Source organism: Limanda limanda, chromosome 18 (genome assembly GCF_963576545.1).
Source record: "Limanda limanda chromosome 18, fLimLim1.1, whole genome shotgun sequence".
Taxonomy (NCBI): domain Eukaryota; kingdom Metazoa; phylum Chordata; class Actinopteri; order Pleuronectiformes; family Pleuronectidae; genus Limanda; species Limanda limanda.
Window position 1 is genome coordinate 5,183,429 of NC_083653.1, and position 11,659 is coordinate 5,195,087.

An 11,659-nucleotide genomic window follows, 5' to 3' on the forward strand; every position below is an offset into this window, starting at 1 on the left:
ACTATGAAGACCGGAAGCGGAGTGAGGGACAACAATGACGACACCAGTGACGACAATTCCTGCCGGGATAACAATAAACCACAGCTGATAACAAAAAGAGCCTTTGTTCTGCTGTTTCTTGTTCCTCACAAAGCTCCTCATGTGCTCCTTCTTACACGGACTGAAAAGAAGATTAAACTCCATGTTTGTAGTCGAGATTTCAGCGGCTTTCAGTTCTTACCATTTTCTTAGAAATGGTCCAAATGAGATTTCCTCTGCTGGAGTCAGTGTCAGGCTGACGATGGAGGGTTTGAAAGAGAAAAAGAGAAATGTGAATCTAGGGTATTGTTCTGAATGTGTTTTGACGTTGTGTAGCCACAAGTTTCAGTTTGCGTAGGCGTCGAGCCTCTGATCTCTCATTAGCAAGTCTAGACGTTCCCATCCTGGTAAATACGGGAAGCCTCTTGCTTTCTATGAAAAGGAAAAATAATATACCTTCACAAGCAGTAATTGTGAGGCTTTGTGTGCCGGCACAATGGGGCTGTCAGAGCAGCACGGTGTTGATTTGATTAAAAATAATAGGCTCTTAAAACCCAATATCAGCACGAAGTCCTGAGTAGCTGCTCTGGAGCTCTCAGTCGCATCATCTTCATCAGCAGATGAGGTCGGGCTGGATGGATGTTCACATGTCCAATTTTGCCAAACACTTGAACACCTCTCACACATTTTGTGGTTTAAGGATTTATTCTCGAGCTTAGAGAAAGATACTGAAGATCAAACAGCTCTGCAACAGGAACTGAATGGACCTTGTTGACTGTTTTCTCACATGGATCAGACAGAATGGAGGAGAAGCCTGGAACGGGGGGGTCTTTTATGTGAGGAGTTGGCATGTTCTCACACTATTTGCGGACGAAGATATGAGCAAAAGCCCCAAAACAACTCTCTGTCTCTCTCTATCCGTGGTCAGTTATAACATAATACACCAACTCTCGTCAGACTATAATTCAAATTTTGCTAAACCACAGTTTCCAGCCCAAATCCAACCAGTGAGAAAAGCCACAACAAAACCAGAAATGCATGAATCTCTCAGGTGAAATAAAGAAATACATTCCAAAGATTTGGCAGAAATACATGGTTTTGTCGCTTTAATTTCTTAACTATCTCTGTACATGAACTTTTTTAAACCCACCCATCACTGCTCTGTATCTGTGTTGTCCAGCTCCTAATGGCGGCAGGAGGAAAATATTTGTATTTGAATTTGCCTTGAATGAAGCCAGGCGGGAAATACGAGCCATCGTCGGTGTTTTCTCAAACACGCTCGCCAGGAAAATCAATCATCTTCCTGTTACATGTGACACTTTAAATTTCCTACATCACTTAGGTTCAGTGTTCCGTCTGTAATGCAGATTTACCAAAGCAACCGCTGTGTACCTGTCGAATAAAGTCAATACTGCAGTCGTTATTTGGAACAGATGTAGAAAAACAAACTCGTCTCTCTCCCACTTTTAAGTTCTAGCACTGGATGCGTGACTGCGCAATTTCCTGATAAAAGCATGAGAGGGATACAGCATTAATTCAGCTTCTTTGTGGACACTGCAGGGGATTGTGGGTAACCCCATCGGGAGTTACGGCTTGACAAATATTTGAAGTGCAGCCCAGCTCTGTTTACCTCAGCCAAAGCCGCCAGGTTGAGGCTGCTGCTATTGAATTATGCATCACAAAAAAAAACAACAGAGCGGAGAGTGTCAAAAAAGATAAACACAAATGAAACTGAACATCATCTCACTGAGACTCCGAGGATATAAAATGTGCGTCTGCCCTCATTTGCTTTATTTTACAAAGTGACTGAGCAATTGATTTTTCTCAGGAAACCAGCGAGGACTAAATAAAATCGATCAACTGGGACTAAAAGATCCCCGACTGGGATGATTGTGGTTTCTCTGGGTCACAGAAAGCAACTCAACTCTGAACATTCTTTATAACGTGTATTTGCATACTGTACATCTGCATTGTTTTATCAAATCCACTTACATTTAAAATACAAATGACAACAGTGACGTCTACCACATTAGAAGATAATGCAAATATTCAAAAAGTGAGATTTCAGAATAAAAGTCAATCCCAAATACTGAAGATAATCTTCTTTTCTTGTTTTTTTTTTACAGAGTGCAATCACGGCATGTACCCATTTTACAAAACGCTGTGCTAGGAGAGTCAATATCCTCACTTATTCTCACATTATATTTTCAAGTATCAGTGCATCTCTCAGCATAATTGGATTCGCACACTGTCTTCATTGAACCACTGATGCCAGCTCTAATCAAAAGAGGGAGATTGAAAAACGCTATCTGCTCTCAATCACGGCGTCATTGTCGAGGTCCTTAATTACGGAGCCGGCTCTGCCCGGGTGCTGGGGAAGTCGGACTGGGTTGTAAATGTTTTATGTCAAATTGATTTCTGTCCAACAAGAAAACTGCGTTGCCTCGGGCGTCGAGGTTTTTGGGCAGTGAAGTGGAAAAACCAAGATGTCTGCATCGGAGAATAAAATAGAAACCAGTCTAGAAGGTTGAAGTCGCCCAAATGAAAGCGAGCTTCTCACCCAGCAGGGCTTCTTCACTGGTCCACAGTGGGGATGGTGCTGACCTTATTGTTTCTGCTGATTCTGCGCTCAGGCCGAGGTCTGGGCAGTTTGGTCTGGATCAGCTCCTCGGGGGTGTTACCCAGCGGAGGCAGCAGCCTCTTCTTACTGTTCCTGGTCTCAGGTAACCACTGAGGAGGCAGCTCAAACGGGCCAAAGCCAAACTGGGAAGAGTCCTCAGCTTCTGTTGGCGTCGCTGGCGCCACCTGCGATGAAGAGGCGTAAGCACAGGTGTGGACCGGAGAGCTCCGTGGGGCTATGATTGCAGGAGAGCCCTCTTTGGTGATGACCAGTCCTCCCACTGTGCCCAGCATAGGCTCCTTTTTGGTGATCCCCTCCCCTCTGAGGCTCCCTAGTCTCGACCGGCTCTTGACGTCCTCTTGTGGCCCAGAGCAGTTTCCTGATCCTTGAGAAGGAATCTCATTCCCCACATCCTCCTCTTCCTCAGAGGGTCTGAAGATCTGCTGCTGGCCAATGTTGAACATCTCCAGAAGTTGGCTCCCAGAGCGGCCGGCTGTGTCAAGTCCCTGAGGTTCCCCGATCACGCCCTCTGCCGCTAAAGAGGCCAGACCCCCGGTGCTGACCACGTTACGGCGGCTGTAACGTCTGTGAATCCTGGCCAGCAGTTCCATCCAGCTCTGACGCGCTGAGCGGTTCACTGTCAGGAACAAGAGGGGGTTGGTCAGCAGAGACACCTTGGGGAGCCACAGGGCCGTGAGATACAGTGAGATGGGCAGCTCCTTGGTGTCGGCCAAAATGGTGCGATAAACCACCAAAGCCCCATAGGGGGCGCTGCAGGCGGAGAAGGCAAGCACCACAGCCAGCAGGGTGGCGTGTAGCTCGGACTCTCGCTGGGACACGTACGGGATGGAGATGCTGTTCTGAGGCGTCCGCAGCGCCGCGATGATCACCTTCTTCTTCTGGCTGGCACTGAGCGCTCGGCGGATCAGCAGCATGAAGAGGAAGACCAGGGCGAGCGGGAGGATCACTGTGGTGACGTTGTAGATCAACACGTACACCATGTGGCCCAGCGAGCGGGCGTGGTCATCTGAGCAGGACGAGGTGACGTACACATCCGTCACGTTGGTCACTGCAAACACCGGCAGGCTGGCCACCACCGCATGGACCCAGATGTAGATCACCAGATCTCTGGACCTGGCGTCTGAGATCTTCCTCTCTAACGGGTACAGCACAGAGTAGTATCTACAGACAGAAGAGGGTTTATTTCAGCATGGAGATGATACAGGCGCTTTAATGGAGGTCACACTGTAAATCTGAAGTTTAAATCTGAAGTTGGACCCATTGGACTGTACCAGCTGTCAATCACATGTCCAAATACTTACTTTGCTGTAGTCAGAGAGAAAGACAGATAGATGGACGGACAGATATTTATCCATTTAATTTGTCGGAGGCTTTTGTTGCCTGAATCAAACTTTTCAATATAACGTTTTTTCTCTCCCTTTGTCGATGCTGAATTAAATCATGTAGGTGCGTTGTGTTCCTCTCATATCTGTTTGACAGATAATTGTCTCTCATCCTATTGTTGTCTCTTAATCAGCAAAGAAAATAAAGGACTGAATTGTCTCAGCCTCCTTCCTTCTGAATTAATAATTTATTTGTTTGATAGCATTCTTCTTGTATTAGTTGCGACAGAGGTGATATAATCTGTATAGCAGCGGAACCCAGGTCGAAACGAGAATGTAACACCACAGGATCTGCTGCAATCCATCCTGCTCTGATGCTGCTCCACTCGTGCAGTAGATGTTTCCATTTTTTGGGAACAGAACTACTTCCGCTGACCCAGTGAGTCAATATATTGATGAAGTGATCAGATAATCGGTTGAAACCATCCACTTCTCTCAAGTGATATTTCTAAATCCAGTGAAGTGAGTGGGATGTGCCCACGAGCCTTTTTTCAGAGTCAGCGGTTCTGACTGCAGAGCTGAAATAAAATCATCTCTCATCCTACTCACGGACAAACCGCTCTTTTTTTAACCACTGTTGTAAGATGTGTGGATTTTAATTAAAGTGAAAACAACAATTATTTATCATTTCTAAAAGTGTCCCGAGCCGACCTGTCGAGTGCGATGGCGGTGAAGCTGAGCACGGTGGCCGAGCAGAAGAGTCTGTGCAGGAACTTGACGGCCTTGCAGAGCAGCAGCGTGTGAAGCCACCAGCAGCAGCGGGGGCTGGCTCCCAGCGCCACGTCGAAGGGGACGCACACCAGGCCGGCACAGATACCGGAGCATGCCAGGTTCTTGATGAAGCGATTGGTCACGGATTTGAAGACGCTCGTGCAGCTGGTGCACCACAACACGGTGGCGTTTCCTGTGAGGAGAGAGAGGGGAAGAGCTTTAAGAGATGTTTTCATTTTTATTAAAAGATAACCAGTGTTTTATTGATTGATACGTTATTGGTGGTAAACTCTTCATTCTGCACCTTGAATTCTAACTGCAGGTTATTAGACTCAAGTAAAACCCAGTTTAAAAGACATTTGAATGAACAACCTGCAGTTTTATCTCTGAAAGAAAAGAAGGAGGAGAAGAACTACTAAATAAAGAAGAGAACGATGTAAAAGAAAGATGGAGATGAAATGAGCAAATGAATGCAAATCACAGGAGTTAAGGAGGAGAAACCCACTTTTGTAATGAAAATACAAAAGGTGTTTTTCTCTTCACTATTTCAGACGTGGCAAAGTCATTCAGGATTTAATGACTGACAATTTTCACAGGAGCCGTGTGAGTCCAACAGGAAGTGAAGGTGTAACGCTGCATTGTCTCACTTTCCCGGCAGTGGAAACACAAGTGACGTACGTACGTGGGAATCACAGTTTCAACACCATATCCAGAATTAGAAACACATGTTGTATCACATATTTTACACGTTTTAAAGAATGTCTCACCTAAACACAGAAACAGGTTGGAAAAGGACATTGTTAATGAGCTTGATTGTTGATCATCCAACGTGCAATTATGATCAGTGTATCGTCTACATGAACAAACAACACAAGTGGTTTCTGAGGGTATTGTGGTCGTAGCTGTGACTAATTAATAACAATACAAGTGTCTCCATGCAAACATCAGGACCTGGACTTGTTCATAGTCAGAGCTTGTATTGTCTACAAAAAATCACTTTGTCCTTCTGTGCCTGAAATACTCACCTGGCACTTGAGGAACACCTTGGCAACCGCACACGGGAGCCAATGGGGAGGAAGAGCAAACAATACCACCCCCCCCACCCCACCCCCCCCCCCCCACACACACACTTAACAAAGGTGTGTAGCAGCATGAAAATAAAGAACAATATTAGTATTTTTTATTTGATTTTTTATGCTTATTTTGTCTGCTTCCTTCAAAACGCGAGTCAGCTGTGACGTGTCTGGACTCGTACTAATAAGCTGCAGAGAGACACCCCCCCCCCCCCCCCCATGGATACTAAACACTCGAGCTGTTACAATCTAAAGTGTGAAACATCACAAACACAATTAGCGGCTCCACTGTTACTCTTATAGATGCGTTCCTGCGTTATGAATGGTAGAGGAGCAGAGCGCCAGATAACCACGTAACTCACATAATTCCTCACAGACCCGATTTACCAATCTTGGCAATATTAGCGTGTGTCGTGCACAGAGTGGCACATTAATCCGATTCATAGTCTCTGATCTGAGCTTTATCAGAAATAATGGATAATGGCCTCTGCTCAATACTGGGAATTATATAACCATAGAATAGTTCGGTATTTTGAGAAATACGTGCGTTTGCTTTCTACAGGAGAATTAAATGAGAACGTGCAATAAGTATAGAGGGGACGGTTAACTTAGCATAGAGGCAGGATAACAGGTAGCCCGATTCTCGCCAAAGTTCTAAATATACTAAATCATACTGCCGCCAGCCACTGATTTAAATAAGTCATGCAGACTCTGACTCAAAATGATGTCAAGAGCACAAGATGGTGGCACCCGTGTCTGGGATGTTTTGGCTTCAACGCGAGGAAATGGAGACTCGTCGTTCATCTTTATTTTACCTCTAAAAAAAGGACTCAACTTAGCCATTAAGAAAGATGGAGTTGAGGGTTCTAATACTGACGCTGTAAATCAATATATCTTAAAGTAATAATACTCATAATCCTGCCATTCACACACTGGCTGTTGCCAGAGTGAGACCTTTAATGTGAACGTATGAATAACACCAGGTTCGTTTCTGTTTGTTTCTTTGTGTGTCACCGATGAGGAGCGACGTGAAGAGGGGAAAACACAAAGCATTTATTTATAGCATGTAAACTATATGTCGTTTTTTATGTTCATGCATCAGATATCACACAGATTCCCTTCAATGACAGAACCATCTTGTTCATTCCTGAAAATAAGTTCTGTCCGACAATCAAGAAAGATCCTGGCTTTCGTCACGGTACAAAAACCTTCTTGTTATCCAATAAATAATTTGAATCATAATTCTATTGTTCATTGTGAGATTCAGTCTCCCAGCCCTAAACTGACTGCGTAAAAAAGGGAAATGATGATATAATTGATTTACATATTTTAAATGGATTCACTGACGATATCTTTTCATTCCTTAACCTTCCACGACCCGAACAGTCGTGACTCTGTGTCACTGGAAATGTAAAGTTCAAGATCTCTCCTGAGACACTTATCTTATTAGCAAAGGTCAGCTTTCCCCTCAGTGATGAAGGAATCGTGACTGTGTCTTTCACAGGATGTATTTACTTGTTCTTTTCCGGTGGTTCGGTTATGTAAGGTAGAACCTCATGGCTACAGACTGTCTATCGCCACATCTCACTGCACAGCAGGAGGTGGAGCTGAGTCATGGCTGAGCAACAGTCCTTTTTTTGCCAGTTTTGGTGTCATTTTCCTCGTATTTTCATCAAAGTGAACTGTTTCTGCAAGTGGAACAGAGTCCGAGTCACATTCACAACCGCACTTCTGTTGTTTGTTGAGTGTTTTGTGCAGCGTGGAGGCAAAATACTACTACAGCCCCGTTTGTGACAAATAACACATTCATATGCATTGAGCGTTTGGGAGAGAAGGATCGTGTTTCACACTGCTGATGTGATCGAAGTGTTGGAGACAGATGTGCAGTTCACACAGCTCCTTCCTCACTCTCAACATCATCCTCATCCTCAGCAGCAGCAGCAGTCAGTGCTTCTTTTGGCATCAGCAAGAAAATGCCTCTGACTCTCAGAGTGTTTGCTGATATCTGCTAATTTCATGGTGAAATAAGAGAAACTAGCTAAGTACCACTTTCTGTTCCAGCTATTCCTCATTCAATTAACTAGCTAATAATCCAAGAAGACTAAAATGTAAATACACATTGTCCATTGCTGCTTTCCTCATGTCTTCTTGTAATGTAGTTTGGTATCAAATTATTCAAGTTGGCCTTGAACTAATCTCTGAGCCCATCAGCTGTCAGCTTATGATGAATTAGCTTCTAGGGCCAATATGTTGTGGCTTATGGTGTATGAACAGCTATCTGTAGATGAAAGCAGATAAATTAAAAAGCAGATAGCTGATCATCATGGTCAATGTGTTCCACCTCTTTTACTTTCAACAGAAAAGACACCCATAACCTGGGGGCATTCAAAGCCTATACTCAAATCTGATTGGTCAAACTAGAAACAAAAAAGACTTCCAGCTCCAAAATCGTGTCCCTTGCTACAGATTCTGTTTATCGAGCTTCAAACTCAGATATACGACCATAACACACAAGGGATACAATTCTGAGCAGGATTAAAAGCACTGGGAGTTGGCTTCCAGTTAAATAAGTCATATAGTTTTCAATTCAGGTCAACTTATGACCACGGTAGTGAGGGAAAAAAAATCCCTCGCCAGGGTTTAGCAGCAATAATTCCCTGGCTGGGAAATGTGCTTTAAAAACCTAGCTTAACTTTAGAGGGATCAGGAGCTTATAGAGTTTTTAACTGTTTCATGTACAGTGTGTATGTTTTGTTCTTGAATGGTGCAGCACAACCTCACTTCCCTATTAACCTCATGAGTGCATCCACACGGACAGCTGCACTCACAGGGCTGCTAACAGGAAGGTGTTGATATAACCAGAGAACTGGAGCATGTCTTGACCTCTCTATAAATTCAGGAATAACAGAAGGGAGTGGAGGGCGTGCTGACTCTGACCTGCTCCATCATTAACCATAGGACCGTTATCTAAGGGAGTGTTTACCAACTGCAGTGGGACACAACGGTGAGAGAGAAAGACCGCGTCCAGCAGCGCTTGACACTCGAAATAAAAGATGGAAGACACATCCTTCCTTTAAAATCCTTTAAAAAGAAAATGCAATCGGCCTTCTCTACATTACAGAAGAATATGGTCAGGAAAACATTATTCTCGTTTCATGTGGGTTTTGTCTCTTCATCATTTATCAATACAGATGCTGCCATCTTGTGCTTTGGTCTCATTTGGAGCCAGATTCTGCGCAGGAGTTGATCCACGACTTTGAGGTCACGGAGATAGACTGGCTCGACCAATTGCAAGTCAATCTTAGATGTCAATAATCACACCATCGATTAACTGATTAAACAAAACCTACCCTAACGAATTATGACAGAAATGTCAAGTAATGGTATGTTAGTTCCCTAATTGCTTACTGATTCCTTTAACAATAAAATACTAATTCATGTATATATTGTAAATGGAAGAAAAATAAACACAGAAGCCAGACTGCTGCTTCCGTTTACCTCATTTAGTCTTTCAGGCACTGGTTGGTGTTTGTTGTAAATAACCTCAGATATTTTAGTTCCCCAATACATTTCTCATTCCTTTTACCTTGAAATACTTTCAAAATGTACGAGTAAATAAGTGAGAAGACCTAACCTGCAGGCAAAGGTCTATTAAGACAGAAAATATTATGTAAATATTGTACAATGCAATTCCATGCTTATCAAGGCTCTGATGATTTCACATTTTTATAATAACCATCACAAAAACCAACCTGCTGCTTCAACCAGAGCTTCATGTGGAAGACGTGCTTGTTGTTGTTGTAAATAACCTCAGATATTTTAGTTCCCCAATACATTTCTCATTCCTTTTACCTTGAAATACTTTCATAATGTACGAGTAAATAAGTGAGAAGACATAACCTGGAGGCAGAAGTCTATTAAGACAGAAAATATTACATAAATATTGTACAATGCAATTCCATGCTTATCGAGGCTCTGATGATTTCACATTTTTACAATAACCATCACAAAAACCAACCTGCTGCTTCAACCAGAGCTTCATGTGGAAGACGTGTTTGTTGTTGTTGTAAATAACCTCAGATATTTTAGTTTCCCAATACATTTCTCATTCCTTTTACCTTGAAATACTTTCATAATGTACGAGTAAATAAGTGAGAAGACCTAACCTGGAGGCAGAAGTCTATTAAGACAGAAAATATTACATAAATATTGTACAATGCAATTCCATGCTTATCGAGGCTCTGATATTTTCAAATTTTTTTACAATAACCATCACAAAAACCAACCTGCTGCTCGAACCAGAGCTTCATGTGGAAGACGTGTTTGTTGTTGTTGTAAATAACCTCAGATATTTTAGTTTCCCAATACACGACTGATTCATTATACCATAAAAAAAAACCATGAGTAAATGAATAAGAGAAACAAACAAACATGTATCTATTAAGTTGGAAAATATGATCCAATCCAATCCCATCCTTATTATTACACATTTTGCATAGACATCCTCCTGCTACTTCCTGTTCACCCAGATACTGATGATATATATCTATACTTCTGTAGTTTATTGTTGTTGTAAACTACCTCACATATATTGTAATAATATGATACAGAGGATCCTCATGAACTGGCCCAGTTGAGGCTCATGGGAACATTTAGAGAGAGGACGTTTTCAACAAGTCCCACAACAAACTGAGCAAAGATTCATGTACATATTTTATCCCATGTGTTTTTGTCTGGTTCCCGGTGTGTGTGGAGCTCGCAGGGACTCACCGAGCAGCGAGCCCAGGAGGATGAACACCTGGATGGCGGTGGAGAAGTCCCGGTAGCTCTGCTCCTGGATGATCCGGTGCTGCTGCTCGTCCAGCCCGGCGCCCTGGGGCTCTGCGGCCGGGATGCTGCCTCCGTCCCACCGGCCCGACGCGTTCAGCACATCCAGCCACAGGTTCGATGCCGTGAAATTGGCTGCACCGTCCCCGACCGTGGCAGCCCGGCTCCCGCTGTCCATGACGGCTCAGCCCGAGATCCAGATGTTTTTCGAGGAGGGAGGCTGGATGACAGAAGCCATCACTGGAGAGGCATCCCTGCAGCTGTGACGGTGGTGGTGCTGATGCTTTGCACACACACACACACAAAAAAAATACTACAGATCACTGATAATCTGCAGGAAACGAATAAAAACACATGCAACAATCATGTGCATAATAGCTCGGGGACATGCAGAGCCCAGACTGGAGGCTCCATCCTCCCTCACTGCGGATGCATGGCAGAGATCAGCCTGTGAGATCCGGCAGTGGTGAGGGTCTGGCGGCTGGATGCTGCTCTCTGATACCCGCTGCACCCGAAAACCACACCGGCCTGCGAAACGTCCATTCCTGGGGAACAACGCAATCCTGCAGAACCGAGGACCGTCACCTCTCCTCTCCCCCAGAAACACGCTGTGTCTGCCCGGCTGCTTCTCCCTGAGCCGCTGCTCACAGGCTGGTTTTACTGGGAGGCTGGAGCATGAGAGAGAGAAGCTCCCAGCGTGAGGTGGGAGACTGGAGAGGAGAACCCCTCCTCCTCCAATAGCACCGAGACACTCCACTGTGTCTGCATGAATGACAAGCAGAGAGCAGGAAGAGGCCAGATCACACACTGGGAAGTGATGGTAGATATCATGTGTGGGTTGATTTAATATGAAGGCTTTCACACAAAGAGTGTGAGGGCTACGAAGTGCACATCACAATGACAACTAGGCAAAGAAAACAAGAAATCACATGACACAACAAATCCCAAAACACTGTGACAACCAGGAAAACATAACAGAAAATATGAAAACACAATCACACAACACA

At 44.1% G+C, this 11,659-nt stretch overlaps 1 protein-coding gene across 1 annotated transcript; it reads right to left on the reverse strand.

Annotated features, from left to right (window-relative positions):
* Window positions 1-2,592: 2,592 nt before the first annotated feature.
* gpr176 (G protein-coupled receptor 176) lies at window positions 2,593-10,830 on the reverse strand. The gene is made up of 3 exons (XM_061092099.1): window positions 10,596-10,830; window positions 4,693-4,945; window positions 2,593-3,820 (listed from the first exon to the last, which is right to left on the reverse strand). The coding sequence occupies exons 1-3, from the start codon at window positions 10,828-10,830 to the stop codon at window positions 2,593-2,595; spliced, it is 1,716 nt and encodes a 571-aa protein (XP_060948082.1).
* Between the last annotated feature and the right edge of the window lie 829 nt (window positions 10,831-11,659).